Source organism: Hibiscus syriacus, unplaced genomic scaffold (genome assembly GCF_006381635.1).
Source record: "Hibiscus syriacus cultivar Baekdansim isolate YM2019G1 unplaced genomic scaffold, ASM638163v2 tig00110195_pilon, whole genome shotgun sequence".
NCBI classification, from domain to species: Eukaryota; Viridiplantae; Streptophyta; class Magnoliopsida; order Malvales; family Malvaceae; genus Hibiscus; species Hibiscus syriacus.
This window is the reverse complement of record NW_024062621.1, coordinates 777,587-797,330: the sequence shown is the minus strand read 5'-3', so window position 1 is coordinate 797,330 and position 19,744 is coordinate 777,587. Positions and strand designations below refer to the sequence as shown.

The 19,744-nt window shown below is 35.9% G+C and overlaps 4 protein-coding genes across 4 annotated transcripts; 2 read left to right on the top strand and 2 right to left on the bottom strand.

Moving 5' to 3' along the window:
- Positions 1 to 6,256: 6,256 nt before the first annotated feature.
- Positions 6,257 to 8,628, top strand: LOC120218053. The gene is made up of 3 exons (XM_039215048.1): positions 6,257 to 6,410; positions 7,486 to 7,593; positions 8,359 to 8,628. The coding sequence occupies exons 1-3, from the start codon at positions 6,257 to 6,259 to the stop codon at positions 8,511 to 8,513; spliced, it is 417 nt and encodes a 138-aa protein (XP_039070979.1). The 3' UTR covers positions 8,514 to 8,628.
- Positions 8,629 to 9,893: 1,265 nt separating this feature from the next.
- On the top strand, positions 9,894 to 15,053 carry LOC120218052 (receptor-like protein 7). The gene is made up of 6 exons (XM_039215047.1): positions 9,894 to 10,029; positions 10,157 to 10,224; positions 10,391 to 10,474; positions 11,092 to 14,372; positions 14,488 to 14,561; positions 14,697 to 15,053. Exons 1-4 carry the CDS (start codon positions 9,894 to 9,896, stop codon positions 14,338 to 14,340), a joined length of 3,537 nt encoding a protein of 1,178 aa, XP_039070978.1. The 3' UTR covers positions 14,341 to 14,372; positions 14,488 to 14,561; positions 14,697 to 15,053.
- A 1,256-nt stretch (positions 15,054 to 16,309) lies between these two features.
- Positions 16,310 to 16,777, bottom strand: LOC120218051 (receptor-like protein 9DC3). Its single transcript, XM_039215046.1, has one exon. The coding sequence runs from the start codon at positions 16,775 to 16,777 to the stop codon at positions 16,310 to 16,312; it is 468 nt and encodes a 155-aa protein (XP_039070977.1).
- Positions 16,778 to 18,230: 1,453 nt separating this feature from the next.
- LOC120218050 (receptor-like protein 9DC1) lies at positions 18,231 to 19,208 on the bottom strand. The gene has a single exon (XM_039215044.1). The coding sequence runs from the start codon at positions 19,206 to 19,208 to the stop codon at positions 18,231 to 18,233; it is 978 nt and encodes a 325-aa protein (XP_039070975.1).
- Positions 19,209 to 19,744: the final 536 nt, after the last annotated feature.

The following is a 19,744-nucleotide window of genomic DNA, read 5'->3' as shown; positions in this document are numbered from 1 at the left end:
GACATGAGCACATGAACATATGAAACATAAGAATAATGCCCATAGTATACAATATGAGAGCTATAGGTATAGTTGGCATGCCAAGAGTCGAGGGTTTCATAGGTCCTTCGGGACAACTCATAGGTCCTTCGGGACAAATTTCATATGCCACTTAGTGGGACTTATACAAGCTGTGGTGATAGCAATAGTGACGCCAGACAGAATAGTGATTATCCTGTAGGCTAGTTCCGACAGACGATTCACAAGAGAAAATTCGCCCAAAAACCAGAGAAAAAAAGTCTCTAGGGTTTAATAAAATATTATAAAATCAATAATCTCCAAAAAGCAGTCCACAAGCCGGACTGTTATAGCAAAAAAATCGTCTTTATTCGAATTTTGCCAAAAATAGCAAAATCCCGAAAATTACTCTAAATTGAAATTCGAAATAAAATAAGCAATCTCCCAAAAATCCGGCCTAAATCAGATTTAAATTGACTTCCTAATTAACAATCGAAATATTATCATAAATAGTAAAAAATAACTAAATCTAGTGATTCGGAGGGGAAAACGGCAGAATGTGGAGAGCGTGCGCGTCGAAAAGAGCTTTCCGGATTGGGGTCTTATGCGCGATTCTGACACCTGTAGCCAAAGTTATGGCCAAAAGACTGAAACATACTCAAAATGACCCCAATGAGGAACATGTCACAATCAATTCCCGCCTTTGCGCTGATCTGCCAACTCATGGTATCTCAGCGCCATCAACGTGCAATCTGACAGCTCAGCATCATCTGTCTCGGATCCCCCTGCATCAAATAGTGCATAACCTCAATGTACTCGAATACCTTGAGTTCTCAGTAATGTACATGAGCTTATAAAATGTTATTAAAGGTAATTGCATTAATATTGTTGTATGTTACCATATTGAATTACATGTTATATGATTGAATGGATATATTGCATGTTCATATTCATAAGGAATGCGTCATTATTATATTTATATGCCTCACTAAGTCTATGACTTAGCGTGTAAGTAATTTACACGTATGTACAGAAAAGTAAGAAGATCGATCTTAAGAGCAGCAACACAACATACCATCTTTGAAGATCAGATCAGAAGAACTTTACAAAGTATGTCCGTTTATGTAATATATGTGTTGGCATGTTAATAGAGTTGTTTAGTATGTATGCTCTGATCGACTTTTGTAATGTTTTAAACGTATTTATGTAAAAGTAAATGTATAGTAATGAACAATTAAATTTTTACGAGTCTTATATACGTTTTACGGAAATATTGTAACAATACTATATCAGGGGTATCGGGTTCGAGCACATCATCTATAAGGGTGTTTAAGCATTTATTGTCAAATGATTGAGAGTCTTTCGAACAATTACTACATTCTAATCACTCCATACTAATAAAATAAAATCGTGAGCCTAGATTTATGTTCTCATATGAATCCCCTTGAACATGTTCTTGTTTTAGAAAAATATCTTATATTAACTACAATTTAACATATATGTATATAAGGTCCATTTGTTTTACTAAAAACAATTTCCGGAAAATGAATTCTGGAAAATGTTTTACAAAAATGTACATCATTTTCTAGAAAACATTTTCCAGTGTTTGGATGGTACATTGTAAAATGTTTTACACTGTTTGGTTAATTTTTCTAAAAACAATTTTTAGAATATGTTTTTAATAAAGAATCATACATATTCGATATGTTTTATTCTTCATTATTTTTAAAGGTTCATTTTTTATATATAATTATATTTTGTAAAAATCTATATTTTAGATAATATTAATAATTTATGTTGATTGTGTTATAAATACACTATTTTAGATTTATTTTATGTAGGGTTTATAAAAATCTGTATTTTAGGTTTATAAAAATCAGAGAGCTAATATATTTGAATTTATAAAAATCAGAGAGCTAATATATTTGAATTCATTTCACTCAGTAACTCGAGTAATTTGAACTCAGATTAATAACTAACTAACAATCTTGTAGTACAAGTAATCCACCAAGTAACTTAACCTATATAAATTTGAGGTGAAAATAGATTGTATTACAAATTGAATTACCATTCATCATGGTTTTGCATATTTTTGTAAGCTTCTAGTGTGTAAAAGACTTGTCGTCTTTTCTGGGTACTTTCTTCCTCTTCCTTTCACATTGGGGTTCTTTTGCTTTAAGCTCATCGCGGAAAGACCTCAACGACGCAGTTAAATGTTCGTTTCTATGAGCAGAAAATGGAAGAGAACAAATTTTATGTTTCAATGGAACTGAGCAAAATATGGATCAATATGATACATACCACAAAGAAGTAGCTAAACGTTCATTTCTATGAGCAGAGAATTGAAGAGAGTAGATCTCATGTTTCTATGGATCTGAACAGATACGAATTGGCTACTTTGAACATGTCCATATGAGATGTACCTCGACGAGGCAATAAATGATCATTTCTATGAGCTGAAAATGGAAGAGAATAGATTTTATGTTTCAATGGACCTGAACAAATACGAACTGCCTACTTCTAACCTGTCTATATGAAATGGACCTCAACATATTTGATACGATTCGACTACTTCTAACCTATTGATATGAAATGGACCTCGAAAAGACAACAAAATGTTTATTTCTATGAGCTGAAATTAAAGTGAATAGGTTTTATATTTCTATAAATCAGAACAAATATGAATCCACTACTGTGATATGAAAGAAGCAGGGTCTCTCTCTCTCTCGAAATAAATCACTACTTAGAAGATGATAATGGTTGTCAACAGGGTTTTAAAAAACGGTCCGCGACCGCGATTTCGGCCGCGATATAGCAGTTTTGCCGCTGTCCGAGTTACCCGCGACGGCTGCAATCACGGTAAATCCGAAATAACCGAAAACACGACTGCGACTTGAAACCCTTGTTGTCAGCGTCATTAACTCAAAATAAAAGCATAAAAGAAGAAATAAATCAATTATTTGAGATTAGTGACACACTCACCAGAAACTATGACATCTGCCATGGTCACGAATTTACGACCAGCGTGGTGTGCAAATAGCTCAAGGTCCTTTGCCAGCAGACTTGCAACTCAAGTAGCCGAATTAATATATACTTACACTAGTTTTAGACTTTTAGTATGTATATATTTCAATATCTTGGTACCTAAAAATAAACACATTATTATATTGGTGTAAGTATATTTATGTATTTTCAATGAAATAAAAAATTAATAATAATAAAAAATATCGTGATTTTTAATTCAATTAAATAAGTTTAATCTTCAATTAGGTGGTGAATTTAATCTCCAAACGTGATTACATGGACACTAAGATTATCGTCTGTCGATTTACAATGGACATTGATGTCGGTCCTTGGCTTATTTTGTTGGTGATACAGTCACCCCGTGTTAGCAGGAGCATGAAACAGATGAGTGACAATGACGAGTTTTGAGTTAAACATGCCATGACAAATTCAATGACAACACTTGGTTTTGTTTTAGCTTATAGTTTAATATTCTTTTATAGAGGATTTGAAGTGTACGAAACGGATGAATTGATCATTTGTATTAGATTTATTACGTTGTTATCTTCTCCTTGAAGGTTTATTATAGAAAAACTGTAAAGTAACGATCAAGACCGGTCCAATGAGTTTTAATGCCCTGGGCGAGATAATAATTTTATGCCCCTATATTTGTACTATATAATAGACATTTATAAATAAATTTTTTAAAACAAAAATGTAATAGAAGTATAATATTGGATTCACAAACAAAGTAAGTAAGCCATCACTGAAGTCGCGTAAGAAAAGCTTAGCCATAATAAACTAAGGATCGGTGTACCTGACAATGCATACAATTTTTTACCCAAATAATACAATGATAAAAGGAACAAGAGATGGAGAATAAACATTCATGACCATCGCCAATATAAACCCAGCTATGCAAACAATGAAACAACACAAATTATCATCAATAAAGCACAAGAGCAATCACATGCCAACTCACTACTGTTTAAGCTCAGGAAATCCAAACGAAGTGAGATAACACACAGGGGTGGAAAATACCCTATAAATTGGAAAATAATTCAAAATGTCTACATCAAATGTTGTTAAACGGATGTGACAATCAACAAGCCATTTGTGGAGTAATTAAATTCCATATTTAAAGAAATAGATAATTGCATCATCCAAAGTAGCATTTAAACTTCTACTAAATGCCAGATAATTTGCTAACTGACTACTTTTACATTGATTTCTAAAACTCCAGCCAGCAAGCATAAAGCTGCTTGTTAGGGTTTTATTGTTTTAAAACCCGACAATTGCATGTATGTGATCGAATGCGACATAAATAAGCAAAATCTGAACTCAAATGTCCTTTACCTTTGTTTTCATAAAGCTTGTTTTTTACCCTTTCATTAAGTTTACATAGTTAAATTAAACTAGAGCATAAATCATTCAATTTATTTTTATACTTATTCATTTGGAGATTTTTTTGTCACCAAAAGTATATCTAATATTCAAATCTTTTTTAATATTTTCCAAGTTATCAAACACCTAAATTACACAATTTTGAAGCTTGCTACTTTCTCGGTACCTCAATAAAGAAAGTGAAGAGAGATTACAAACGAAGAAGGGGAAGGGGGAAGCAAAAAACAAAAGGAAAGTTCTCCAAACCCTAGAAATCACCATTTTACCACAAATATAGCACAAACAGTCGTGTAAGCATGTATATAAACAAGATAGACATATGAGTAGCAGAAAATCCGCACATTGCTTGGATTTCTTGAAGCCACCATTACCGTTCAAGGAAGCCTCGGGCCTCACTCTCTTGCGTCAACCACCAGAGTCCATTCGGTGAGCATGGACTAAGCTGCGATATGAAAAATCTGGTGCGAGTTGCCTTAACACCTGTCAAAAATCATTTCGAGAAACTCATTTTTGTTTCAAATAAATCAAAAAAATGTCGAGCAAACTTTAAAATGGCCAAGGAGTAACATGGTAAATGAGAATACCAGTCCTGTGAAGCCCATGTGGGCACCTTTATGCACACTTGCTCGAGGATGATCTTCGGGGATCAGATGAGAGCGATTTGCTATCCTCGAAACTTGACTGTGAACAGACTAGTCGTCTCTTCTCAGTAACCTCGTTTTTTATGTGATTTTCCAAAATCTGAGGGGGAAAAATTGAGGCTTTAACTCAAAAGTAACAACACTAGCAATTAACCTGATCACAGTTACTTTCCTGATCGTTAAAACAAGTCTGTGCACTACCAGACACTAGAAGTGATATGTGAATCGAACTGCAGGTTGAGAAGTCATAGCGCATGGTCACCACACCCACGAGAAAATGCCCCTGCCTGAAGAGGTGGTGGTAGAGCACTATAAGAACGGAACCCCATAAGTATGTTGATGATATGGCACATGTATTGGGCCGGCTCTGGTAACGATCCCATGCAGCTCGAAGCAGATACACTGTCAGTTCAATCAGTAGGGTTTTGAAGCCTTTATCACCATGCAAACCGTATCTCCTCAACGATGGCTAATAACTCTGCTCGAGCAATGCGTTGCATTACGGTGGAAACCAACAATCCGATGTCCATTTCTAACACCTCCCGCAACTCTTGTCTTTGTGTTTATGCTTGTTGATCCGTCGATGGTAAGGTTCATCTACTCGGTTGGGGGTTTCCATTAGACATGCCGATTTACATTGGTTAAGTGGTGAGCCTAGCACGGACCAAGAAACCGTAGTAATTAAAGGGATAATTATTATCTCTAAAATTATAGGGTTTAAGCACGTTGTATGTTGGGGTGTTTGAATATTCATTGTTAAATCATTGAGAGTCTTTCGAACAATTACTACCTTATAATCACTCAATACTAATAAAAAGAAATCGTGAGCCTAGACTTATGTTCCCGTTTGAATCCCCTTCGAAGTGTTCTTGTTTTAGAAAATATCTTATATTAACCACAATTTAACCTATTTATAATTTTAAATACTATTTGTAATCATTTTGAACCCGTTATTGTTTGAATCCCTTGAATTCATTTTTTTAAAATACTATTCCATGTTATAATCACCCCAAATTATTCAAAGAAAAATCTAGATGTAAAATTTTGTCAAATATTAATCAAGTATTAAAATTGATTTAGTGTTAAGTGCAACTATAAGTAAAAAATCGAAAGTAAAGTGATAAAATAGGAGTGACAATAAAGTTTAGTTACTGAATTTATAATTTACCCTTGATATTACTGTAACCTTTGAAATGAAAACTTGAGTGTTTATGCAAAGATGTTTTTGGACGAACAAGCCCATCCGAAGCACACCGACCTTATTTTACCATTTTGTTGTACTTGGATTTTGGAAACCCATCAGTTCCCTTTCTCTTATCGGCTGCTCGGCGGCGACGAAAACGGCGGTAGCTTCGCAAGAACCAGGTTAGTCTTACATCTTTTTTTTTTAATTTCCATTTTCACAAAGGGTCGATTAGCATAGACTGATTAAACCCCAGTGTGATGCTCTCGTAATTTGAAGATTGATTGTCCGTAAAGCTATTGGGTTGTTTTAATTTAATGAAAGATTGAATCTTTTCAGCAGTTCATTTTGAAAGCTTTCAGTTTTCGCTTGAGTTGCCTGACTTTTCACCATGAATCATTCGTGGCATACCCATTCAGATATGATTATTGGGATATATTCCTCTAATTACCATTCAAATTCATGAAGAACTTGGCAAACACATGTTCTTTTACTCGAATTCGAGTCCGATTAACTTAGGTTACCACTCTTGTGTTGATGGTTCGAGCTATGTACATTGGTTCTTGTTTCTGCTTGTTAGTTAGTCCCTATTTGGTTGGATTGGATGATAGAATGGTTGGATTTACTTCTTTGAGAATCAATTTGAGTTGTCTTTTGCTAATTCCATCGAGATATTCCGTTGGTGCTTGCACCATTTCCATTTTCATCATGCAACTGGAACTAAATATGGGTGGGTGTAATCGAGCTGAGTTTAGCTTTAAGTTGTCAGAAACTCAAGCTTAATCGAAATTTGTGGCTCTAAGCTTTGTTTGAGCTTGATTGAGTTTTACTTAAAATTCAAGCTATATTTGAATCAAGCTACTTGAGCTCACTCGGTTAAGCTCATTTATCTAGTCAGCTCAGTTATTTGCACTTGAGCTGTTGAGTTCAAATGCTTATAAGATTTTTAAGTAATTGATTAAACATATAAAGCTCGATTAGGCTTGTGAGCTACTCAAGTCGAACATTAGGATACTCTAATTTGGCTTGCTCTGTATCTCTATCTTTTTTATTCTAACATTAAGTATGTTCAATTTTAGAAAGTTTTTCATCTACTCTAAAGTCTTTTGAGCACCATATCTGTATACTTATGTCTAGGTATGCTTCGAATGTAAACATTTTAAGGAAAATGAAGGATTTGAGCAATATAATCTCTCAAGTATAACTCAATTGCAAAACTTTGATTCTTCTTCTTTTTGGTTGAATTGGGTGGTTTAGGCATCAACTCTTGGAAGCTAGTTTTCACTTTCACATGGTTGGTTACTAATTTCAGCTTTCACTTCCCTCGCACCAAGCTATCACATCTCACGCATCGCCATAATCAAAGTGAGTTTCAACATAAATCATCTACTGGATTCAGATGCCTTGAAATAAATTAACCATAAAGAAAAGTACTAGTAAAGGGTTTGCCTTTTTTTTTTCTTTCCTAAAGTGTTGGAAATACATGTTTATTTGAATGAGTTTATCGAGTCATTTGAAATGCTTGGGATTTGGAGTTCATACATTTAAACTGGAAATCTATGTATTTGGGGACATGACCTCTAAGGATATCCTCCAAATACATAGAAAAACTTAGAAAAATCTAGCCATACCTGTGTCTGATACATTCCCATGTATGACACATTCCCATGTATGACACATTCCCATGTATGACACACTTACACCCGAGTTCGAGTAACATAGCTGGACATCACAGTACGAAATTTTGAAATACTTGATAATTAATGTGTGTTGAAGTTCTTGAATTGCCAGTAGCTTAATTCTCAGTATATGGTATCTGTATTTCGTCAAGCTAATATTAGGCTCCGTGGCCCTGATGTATAGGATGTATAGCAATTTGTGTTTAAAAAGTCCGATTAATTGGTTTATTTTCGGGCAGGCTGCCTTGTCCAGTTTAATATTTCAACCTGGAGGGACATTGAACTGGCCTAAAAACCGGTTTATTTTCTATTTTCTGAATATACAACATGGTCAGTATGTTCATCCAATTCATGAATGAAGAGTGAAACATACAACACAAGCAAATTCCATTTCGTTTGTTTTCAAACATATTGTAGAAGCTCATTGAACCCATGTTGTGCTATTGATCAGGAAAAGTGCTGGGAAGATCATCCTGGAGAAGCAGAAGCCGAAATTTTATGGTGAACCTTGGAAGGTGCTCAAAGGTGATGTACTCCCACCTAATGAATGAAAACCAAAAGATTTTCTCGAGGAAAAGGATGCTCGGACTCTTCATTTTTCTTTAAGTGCTTGTGTTTGATCCATCTATGTCGGATATATATACTCATATCCTATGGTCACACTCGAATCAAGTAATATAGGTTTAGTATGCAAATGGAAAGCAATTCCCTTCTTTTTATATATATATATAAAGTGACCGATTGAGTTGATGTTAAAAGTGAATCGAACTTCAATTTAGTTAATAATTTTAAAATATCATACGTTATTAAATAACATCTTATAGTTAATTTTTTCATTTAAGTTTATTATATGGCGTCTTTTAAAAGATAATTTGTTATAAAAATATCAATAGAACTTTGGTTTAAGTGGTAAAATGAAGATTTTTGGGAACTCATATTCGAAACTCAACTTATGTGGAAAATATTACTGTTTTCCTATCGTTTTTTTTAATAAAATAACTATTATTTGCTCTATTTTTTTGACTTTTTAATAAAAGGGTAAAATATGTAAATATTCCCTCAATTGTTAGGTGTTTTTTTGTTGAGTTTTTCTACTGTGAAAAGTTATAAAATGGTCATCCAAATTAAAACAATTACAAGTTGGTCAACTTTTTGTTTTGTTAAAATGTTAACGGTGAATAATACAGTTAATAAAATTGGTATAATAGAAACTTAGTCTATAATTTTTACACATTGTTACGATTTGATCTTAATTCTTAAAAGTTAACCTTCTATTTTTTTTTAAATTGCATTAATTTAGTTTATCTTCTAATTCATTTTCATAATTATCATCTTCACCATTATCTTTCACCACCAGACGGGTTGCCATTCCTTCACCACCACTGTCAGCCAGCACCGTGAATCGGAGTGTCAAGGAACATTGGAAAGAGAGATTTCTGCTTTCAATGAAGGGTTGTGGTTCATTGTAAATCAGTCATCATGTCGATGAATATATAGACATCGAGATAAGGATCAAAATTGGAATTGTGATTTTGTTTTGGGTACAAGACTTGGGCTGAAATTGAACTGATACATGTGTTATAATGTACAATGGCATATTGGGACCGAAATTAAGAAAATTCAATTAAAAACCACCAAAGGATCACTATCCATTCTTCCATTTCTTTCTTGCCACAAGTAATAGATGAAATAAGTCCAGGTGAGTCTGGTAACGATGGAAGCTGGTGACTTCCCCCTACCATTCTACTGAATCCCTTCCAACGCTATTTTCTACGAACCATGTATGTTCGGATTTAAAGCCTGCAAAACCATCCCCCAAACATTTTGTGCAAAGGAACAATGCACCAACAAATGATCTCTACTATCCTTATCCCCATTACATAACAAGCACATTGTATCAACTTGACATCCCCGAGCTTCCGATATGGTTTTCGTCGGGAATCTGTAGTGTATAGCCATCCATATCTGGGAATATTCTCATAGGTAATGGGTGTTAAAGCAGTAGGAATCACACTGAAGTCATGGTTTGTAGGCATGAATCAATATAAATACTATGATAACATGGATATTCACAGTAATTGTCATCTTTTGCTGTCTTCTGCAAATAAGTTACTTGCACAAGGTAAGCGTCGAGACTACGATTTCAATGCATATACATCATACTCTTACCTTTTTGTCAGTTGAAATAAACATAAGCTAACCTAATATAATCACTTGAATTGCTGATAAACAATAGATTTGGTGGACAGAGGATGAGAAACTGTGCTGTCCAACTTCCCCATTTAGCATTGGAGTTGTGTTTTTACTAGTTCTAACAGTATTTGGACAACATTGCAAATTACTCATTTTTAAATTAATTACTTAGAAAAGTTCTTTCAAATCATATTTTTCTTATATTCTTAATTTACATATGTTCATCCGCTCTAGCTTCAAATATTGTTGTTTTCTTGTTACTACTAAAAGCTCAAGTTTTTTTTTTGCAGACTCTGGACATGTTCAACACTGCTTTTGTATGTCCTGTTCACAGCTTTCATCATTATTGCCAGCATGATTATGTCATGTTTAAGGTAAGTTTTCTTAAAACATTCTTACCCACTGTAACTATAAATTCATAGAGCTATTCCAAGTGAGTTTTACAAAGAATTGAAAAGTCGTCAATATTATAAGAAATTTCTTCCTTCTTGTGCTATCTCCCTCAGCCAGCCAAGAAAATTCATCGTTTTGTGTTTTTGATGACTACTATGATGCAGTAATGAAGGGGCAAAAAGACTGGAAATTTGCATGCAATTCCAACGAGAAGAAAAGTCTTGTGGAATCGGAACTAATTTCCACCTATTGTGTGGTTGTGCTCATTCAATCCATCTCAAACAGCGAAGAAATTTGCTATCTATCTTTGTCTGTTTAATGACTTGACTTAAACACACTGGTGGGGCTTAAATTTCACGGAGTGAGAATAGGGCAAAAAGACTTTGACATTTGCACACAAAGATTTTCCTATAAATATGTTGTCTATACAAACAATCTTCCTTCACAGCCATAGCCAACAAACATGAAGAATCTCCATTTCCTCATTTCCCTCTTCTCTTGCTTCCTTTCTCTTGTGTTTTCCTTTTCTCCTTCTCAATCTCATCTCCCAAAACAATATTGCCTTGATGACCAGAGATCCTCTCTGTTGCAATTGCAGCATGATCTCTACTATGCCCCAAAATTTACCTTCACTTCCAAATTTGAGTTGTGGGATCCCAACACTGATTGTTGCTCTTGGGAAGGAGTTACCTGTGATGATGCCATTGGTCATGTCATCGGACTTGATCTAAGCTACAAAAACCTTTCCGGGACCTTTCACTCCATTTTCGATCTCCATCATCTTCAGCGCCTTAACCTTGCTGGAAACAACTTCAACACCACTCTGCTTTCCTATGGGTTTAATGAACTCCAAAATCTGACTCATCTCAATCTCTCCAGCTCATGTTTCCATGGCCAAATTCCAATGGAAATCTCATACTTAACAAGGTTAGTTTCTCTCAACCTCTCTTATCAAGGCGATTGCTATTGGAGAAATGGTGATGATTATGATTTATCTACTTTGAGACTAGAGAAACCAAGCTTCAAGACATTAATCAAGAATTTGAGGTTTCTCAGAGAGCTTCATTTGGATGGTGTGGACATTTCAACTCATAGTGCTAAATGGTGTGAAACCACATCTCTAGTACTTTCCGACCTACAAGTGCTGAGTCTCTCAAACTGTGGTTTAAAAGGTCCATTGTGTCCTTCACTCTCAAAACTTGGTTTTCTTTCCAAACTTATCCTTGACGGAAATCCAATCTCTTATCTACCTCCCAATTTCTTGAAAATTTCCTCTCATTTGGTTTCTCTCAGTTTGGCAGATTGCAGTCTGAGAGGTCATTTTCCAACAGAAATTCTCTTGTTGCCGAAAATTCAAAGCATTGACCTTTCATATAATTGGGGACTTGAGGGTCATTTGCCTGAATTTCCAACAAATAGTGCTTTACGGAGTTTGTTACTTTATGAGACAAATTTTAGTGGCAAATTACCTGAATCAATCGGTAATCTTAAGTTGTTGAGGGATTTAACTCTTGGTGGTTGCAATTTGTTTGGATCCATTCCATCTTCAGTCGCAAATCTTAGTCACCTGGTGAACTTGGATCTATTTCATAACAATTTTAGAGGATCAATACCTTCTTCTTTATTTACTCTTCCATCATTGAGGATCTTATCTCTCGTTGAAAATCAATTGGTTGGGAAAATAGATGAGTTCCCCAATGCGTCTTTTTCATTGATTGAGGAAATACATTTAGGGAATAATTATTTAACAGGAACAATCCCGAAGTCAATCCTTCAACTCCCAAGGCTTGAAGTGCTTTATATTGGAGACAATAGCTTTAGTTCCATGAAGCTCGACATGTTCTTCCAACTCAACAATTTAAGGGGTCTTGACCTATCCGGTATAAGCTTGTTAATTGAAAGCGACAACACAAGTCTTACTGAATTTCCCAAACTAGAGATCCTAGTACTAAGGTCATGCAACCTTACTGAATTTCCAGAATTCATCAAAACACAAGACAAGTTGGTTGAGCTAGATCTTTCTAACAACCATATCCACGGTGTTGTGCCTAATTGGTTGTGGAAGAGCTCTCTTTCACTGGTAGACCTTTCTTTCAATCCCATTGATTTTCCAAAACAGCTTCCCTTCGGTGATGCAAACTTCTCTTTTCCAAAGATGTTTGAATTAGATTTGAGATCCTGTAACATAAGTGCATTTCCAGAGTTCTTAAGGAGTCAAGAAAACTTAGCATTTCTCGACCTTTCAAATAACAGGATAAGTGGTGCAGTACCAAACTGGGTGTGGAGGAAAAGTTTGCGTGATCTGAATCTTTCTAACAACCATCTCTCATCTTTGGACCAACTTTTACCCAACCACAGTTCAACTTCTTTGCAAGGCTCCTTACCTATACCTTCTTGTAAGATGAGTCAACTTTGGAATTTCGATGCATCTCATAACAATTTGAGCGGCCCAATTCCAAATTGCTTAGGTAATCTGAGTGCTCTCCAATATCTGGATCTTCATGGAAATAACTTGAGCGGAACCTTACCAAAATTTTCAAAAGCTTCCCGACTATGGTTTCTCAGAGTTAGTGAGAATAGATTAGAAGGGAAGCTGCCAAGATCATTGGTGAAATGCACTCGACTTGTAGTTTTGAATGTGGGAAACAACATGATGCGTGATACCTTCCCTTTTTGGTTGGAGAAATTGCCTGATTTGGCAGTTCTAATATTGCGGGAAAATAGATTCTATGGTCAAATTAAACATTTGAAACATAAAATCGGTTTCCCAGCTTTGGATGTGTTAGACATTGCTTCTAACCAATTTTCTGGTGAACTATCCATTGATTTCCTTAATGCCACTCAACTAAGGTCGCTCAAAATCGGTGGGAATAAATTGGAAGGGAAGCTGCCAACATCATTAGCCAATTGCACAGAACTTGAGGTTCTGGACCTTGGAAACAATATGATTCATGATACATTTCCGTTTCAATTGGAGAAGTTGCCTTCCTTGAAGGTTCTCATTCTACGAGGAAACAGATTTTATGGTTCAGTCACAAAATTTGACACTAAACGTGGTTTTCCAAAGCTACGCATTTTGGACATTGCTTCCAACAACTTTTCAGGTGACTTGTCCATTGATTTTTTGCAAAGTTTGAAGGCAATGATGCGGATGACTAATGACGAGAAAGCTAAGCTGGATTACATTGGATGGCAGAACAGAATTGCACGACTGTACTATCAAGACTCTGTGACGATTGTCAACAAAGGGGTTGAGATGTTTTATCAGAAAGTCTTGACCATACTTACTTGTCTTGACCTATCCGACAACAGTTTCCACGGGAGAATACCTGAAGAAATACAAATTCTCATGTCACTCAGAGTGCTAAACTTGTCCCATAATAGCTTCTCCGGCGAAATCCCAGCAGAACTTGACAACCTAAAAGACCTTGAGTCCTTGGATCTCTCACAGAACAAACTGTCAGGGAAGATTCCTCCACAGCTTACAAGTCTAACTTTCTTGTCAGTATTGAACTTATCTTACAACCAACTTGAAGGGAGCATACTACAAAGCAACCAATTCAATACATTTGCAAATGATTCTTACTGGGGGAACCCAAAATTATGCGGAGCACCATTTTCAAGGAAATGCAATGAAGTTGGTCTCCCAATGCCACCTCCTCCAGGGGAAGATGAAGAAGAATCATGGTTAGATGTTATGTCTACTTGGCAAATTGCTTTGGTTGGCTATGGAAGTGGTTTGGTCGCTGGGCTATGTATTGGATATACAGTGCTGAATGAGTTGGGAAACAAATGGGTTTACAAGTTGACAAATCTTGGGAAAAGGAATAGAAGAAGAACTAGATGACTCCATCAGAATTCATGATTTAAAATCAGATGGTTAGCATTTCCTTTTGAAACTAGAGTTTCTCTAATTTGAAAGATAGTTGTTGTAAACTGCAATACACATATACATTATTTTGAATTTAGGTCATGACCTATTATTTTCTTGCAGAACATGGAATGTAAAATTAGGAGGTACATGAGACAGGCCACGTCGAAGGACAGATCGACAACTTGAAGAAAATGGTAAGACCGTTGCAGAAACATGATGATTGCTCGTATTCTAATTTTCATTATTTTCTTTGACCTCTTCTTTAATTCTACCTGAATTAAGTTTATGCATATGAAAAACATGATGATTGCTCGTATTCTAATTTTCAGGCCAACAATCTGAGAAGATAATAAGGCCTATAGACTGCAGTCTGTTATTTGTTCCGAGAAAAAGGAAGTGTGGATTGGCAGAGTAAAATTCAGAAAAGGCTTATCCCAGAACTGGGTGTGGAAGAGAAGTTTGAGTGATCTGAAACTTGCTAATAATCATCTCTCATATTTGGTCCAACTTTTACCCAACCAGAGTTTAACTTCTTCACAAGCCTCTTTACCTGCACCAATTTGCAATATGAGACAACTTAGCTATTTCAATATACTGTGCTAGTGGTTTGGTGGCTGGGCTATGTATTGGATATACTGTGCTGAATGAGTTGGGAAACAAATGGGTTTACAGGTTCAGAATTCATGTTTCAAAATCAGATGGTAAGCATTTCCTTTAGAAACTAGAATATCTCTTGTAAAGTACGATACCTATAAATATTCTTTTGAATTTAGGTTCTGCCCTATTTTTTTCTTGCAGGATGAACTTGAAACAGGACACCAAATCTGCATTATGAAACTGTGACAACTTTCAAGTTACAGCGAATGATGTTGAAAAGATCATTGATTGGGAGAATACATCCAGAAGCAAGTTGAAATCCTCTTCGAGCCGGCTCATGCGGATGGTACAGGTTCACATAACAACTATAAATGGATTAGTATTTTTCCAGTTGAGGAGATGGGGGAACTGAAACAGATGCATCAATGAAATCACTAACAGGCAAAAATGAGTGTAATGAACCAACTAGCTAACATAGATCCGTATATGAGCCCTCAATGTTAATGCCTCCAATCCCCATTTTTCACTCCTATATGAGCCGTTAACGAAATCCCTATATTTGATATTATAATAATAAAATTTATTTTTTATTCAATTTAAATTTAAAAATATTTAAATTTAATTTTAAATTATAATTAAAAATCTAATTTCAATCTGATTTAACATGATTTTTAATTTTAATTTAAAGAAATAGAATATGTAGTTGACCCCATCAGAATCCATGTTTCAAAATCATCAGGTAAGTATTTCCTTTTGAAACTAGTCTCTCTCTAAATTGCTAGTAGGTAGAGCTGTGAGGCTTAAAGAGGCATGTAATCTCATCAATTCTATACCGATGGCGCACGACGTAATGCTTCGACAGAGTTTTCTTGGAACTTGTCGAATTAACAAGGATAATTGCAGGATTTTCATGTTGTTATCGAACTTCTATGCCGCACACGAGAGATGGGATGATCCTGGTAGGGTGGAGGAGAACCAACTGTGTCATATTAGTGACAAGTTTGGCGTTTGATTAGTACAAGCGAAGGATGTCATCCAATACTAAATAAACTCAATGAACATTGAAGGCACTTTAAACTCAAACAACTCTGAAGAAAATACACCAAAAGCCATAGATTTTGAAAAGAAGAAAAAGAACCCAAAATACAAAACAGCACATTGTATAGCACCTTGGAATTTGTCATTCAGTGAATGTTTTTTATTCCTTGGATTCTTCCAACCCACCTTCTAACATTCCTTTGCCAACCTCCTTCAACCATTCTTACAAGCCACCATGGCTTTCCTGTGGTGAACACAATGTATGTTGTGCTTATTCCTACCACAACTCCACTTCCATATCCCATCATTACAAGTCTCCAAAAAAAGCTTTCCGAGAACCTCCATCATCTTCCCTGATCATTTTTGCAGGCTGTTCCGGTCCCTCACCGCTGCCACATTGCTTTGTCAAGGGGAAGCCACATAATCCCAAGTTCCCCTGATACGAATCAGTCTCAAATGTGTTGAATTGCTTTTCATAGGGGATAGGTCCCACGAGGTTGTTCTGTGAAAAAATCAACACTTCCAGAAATGTCAGGTTTGTCAATTGGGAAGGAATCCTGCCACTGAGCTTGTTTGACAAATGATCCAATGATTCAAGTTGTACTAAGTTCCCCAGAGACTGTGGAATATGGCCGGTGAAGCTGTTGTGAGACAGGTTGAGCATTTGGATCGCGCAAAGTTCTCCGATCGCCTCAGGGATTTTTCCATGGAACCCATTACTCGAAAAATCAATGGCTGTGAAAATGAGTAACGTTCTTGCTAGCTCCGGCCCCATCTCTGATCTTTTTGACGTTATATTTTAAGAAATTTGACCATCTTCATTAAATGAACCAAATAGAAGTCTACGGGGCATGAAGGATGGATGCAATATGGTTCGTACATCCTTGAGAGCATCCAGATTTTGGAAAAATGTTGAAGGCAAGGGACCAGTAAACTCATTATGAGAGAGATCAACAATTTGTAATGATGAAAAGGATGATTTAACATCTTTGTTCAAAGGACCATGAAACCTATCTACTCGCATGATCGAAACTTGCAGCTCTGAAAGAACACCCAACCAGTGGGGAAGGCATCACTTAACTTGTTATTTGCTACACTTAAAATTCTCAAGGAAGTGCAATTCATAAAGGATCGTGGCAATAACCCCTCCAATTGGTTGTCGTTAAGGGAAAGAACTGTCAACATATTCTGACCAACACAAAAATATGGGATTTTGCCTCTGAGGGTATTCATTTGTAGGTTCATGGTTGAGATGTGAATGCTAAAATTTGCAAGACATGCTGGAATAGTTCCTCCCAGTCCCAAGTGATTTCTATACAGGTCAAGAATTTGAAGTGATGTCATACTGCAAATCGAAGCAGGGATTTCTCCAGTCAAATTGTTGTCTTGGATAAAGATTTCTCCCAATTATGATGGAAGAGCTGGAAGATGACCTTGGAGTAGGTTGGAACGAAGATCAAGGACTTGACGATTCTTCCCTGGCCATTGCTCGAAGCCAGTCAATAAGTTGTGAGAAAGATTTAAAACGCGCAGTTGTTTCCAACCTTGTGTTTCCCACCTGAAGATTGAACCTTGAATTTTGTTATACGAAAGATCGAGATCAGTCAAGCTTTCCGCCGATCGTAAGAAATCCGGGAATGTCCTTCCATTACAAGAGGATAATGATAAAGTAATGAGCTTTGGAAAAGCAGAGTTAACAACACTACTCTCACTACTCCATGACTGCAACTTGTTATTTGAAAGATCAAGCACCAAAAGATGCTTCAGCTTCGAAAGCACATCTAACTTGACGACACCACTGAAATTGTTCTTCGAAAGATCAAGACTTGTAAGATTCTCTAGCCTTGAAAATCCATCTGAATCGATCACAACACAAATTATTCGATGAAAGATCAAGAAAGACAAGCTTTGCAAGGTCGAAGAAGAAACTTGGTATTTCACTATGAATGTCATTATGAGCCAGAGTTACTCGTTGGGCTACTAGATTAGGATTTCAACTCTGATTGGTAAGAGCGGTGAAACTGTTATTGTGGAGGTCTACAGATTGCGCAGTGAAAAGCCATGATGGAATTGTACCACTGAACAAGTTATCACCTAAATGCAAATGTTGTAGCTTCTGAAGGCCGCTTACATGAGTTGGGAGGGGACCTTGTAGGCTATTCAATGCTAAATCTAAGTAAGTAAGCTGTGTGAGGTTGAACAACGATGAGGGAAGTTGACCACTAAAATTACAAAGACAGACTCAGATAAGTAAGTTTGTTGAGGTTTCCAAAAACATCAGGGATTTGACTTTGGAAATTGTTGTATCCAAACTCTAAATAGGTGAGTTTTGTGAGGTTTCCTGCAGGAATTGGCCCTCTTAAATCATAGCCCCAAAGGTTCAAATACATGAGAGGACTACTCCTATTGAACGTTGGGAGATAACCTGTCAAGTCGTTCCCGTTCAGATCAAGATACTCAAGCTGGAATAATTCACTGGGGAGTTCCCCTTGTAAATCACAAGCTAGGAGATACAAACGCTTCAGAGATGAAGACAAGTTTTTGAAAGACGCAGGCGCAACATTGGACATGTTTACACCGGCGAGGAAAAGATTTTCTAGTTTAGATAAGTTACGTGCAAGCTTACCAAAACTGTGGCTATCGATTTTCAAGCCACAACAGGACGTTCGAGAAAGAACGAGTGAAATCAGTTTCGATAGCAAAGAAATATCTGATGGAACTAAACCAGAGAATAAATTTCCAGAAAGATTAAGATGTGTTAGACTCACTAACTGACTTATCCCAGACGGAATCAATTCGCCGTTGAAATCGTTGTAAGCGAGGTTGAGTCGTCGGAGTCCTTGAAGCCGAAAAAGGGTGGTGTTGGGAGAAAGAGAGCCAGCAAGCTTAGAGCAACTAAGGTCCAGGCTAATCACTTTGCCGGTTGCCTTATCACAAGTGACACCATCCCATGTGCAGCAATCCGTATTTTCATTCCAGGACTTTGTTTTGGGATAAGAAGTACCGTGACATAAGAAGTGAGAGGGAGAGTCACCAATGGACAATGTGTTGTTGAATTGAATCAAAGCCAAGTGGTGCACCGGTGAACACAAATGAGTCTGATTAATAGAAGAGGAAGACAACCCCAGGGAACAATGGAACACGGAATGAAAGAACAGCATTAAGAGGAGACTAAGGATTTGATGCAACCATGTAAATTTTCCCATGTTTAGAGTCCAAGAGACAAGCAATGGAAGGAGGCAATGAAGTTGGAAATTTGGTATGAGTTGAGGGCTTGAGAGATACAATGAGAAAGTGGATTCATGGGGAGCATATATTTATAATCTTTAATTTCATGTATTCAATTACATTTCATTCTTTTTACTCAAAAAGATTATTTGATTCGACTCGATCTCAGTATTAATCAAGAATTAAACAGATTTACTCAAAATTATGAAATTATAATTTAAAGAATGGCAATTGTTTTATATTTTCCTTTTCTTTTTGTTCAAAGTAATGTAATTTCTTTTCCTTTTTTATGTTCAATGGATTTCACGAGTAAAATTTTACAATCAAATAGAGGTAAGTCATAAATGTTTTAATATATAGAAATATTTTGTAATTTTTTTAATATGTAAATTTCACCCTCACCAATATATTTATTAAAATTGTCTACTTTTAGTTTTATAACTATTTTTTATATTTCTATTTGATTTTATAACATGTATTTTTATTTTGATTCAGTTTTATAAAGTTAATATAT

Excerpts from the sequence above, each read along its gene's own strand:
- LOC120218053 (XM_039215048.1), top strand. The coding sequence starts at position 6,257 with ATGCAAAGATGTTTTTGGACGAACAAGCCCATCCGAAGCACACCGACC. Across the intron at positions 6,411-7,485 it reads GGTAGCTTCGCAAGAACCAG|GCATCAACTCTTGGAAGCTA; the intron begins GTTAGTCTTACA and ends TGGGTGGTTTAG. Across the intron at positions 7,594-8,358 it reads CACGCATCGCCATAATCAAA|GAAAAGTGCTGGGAAGATCA; the intron begins GTGAGTTTCAAC and ends GCTATTGATCAG.
- LOC120218052 (XM_039215047.1), top strand. The coding sequence starts at position 9,894 with ATGGGTGTTAAAGCAGTAGGAATCACACTGAAGTCATGGTTTGTAGGC. Across the intron at positions 10,225-10,390 it reads TGTTTTTACTAGTTCTAACA|ACTCTGGACATGTTCAACAC; the intron begins GTATTTGGACAA and ends TTTTTTTTGCAG. Across the intron at positions 10,475-11,091 it reads ATGATTATGTCATGTTTAAG|CATGATCTCTACTATGCCCC; the intron begins GTAAGTTTTCTT and ends TTGCAATTGCAG.
- LOC120218050 (XM_039215044.1), bottom strand. The coding sequence starts at position 19,208 with ATGGGAAAATTTACATGGTTGCATCAAATCCTTAGTCTCCTCTTAATG.
- LOC120218051 (XM_039215046.1), bottom strand. The coding sequence starts at position 16,777 with ATGGGGCCGGAGCTAGCAAGAACGTTACTCATTTTCACAGCCATTGAT.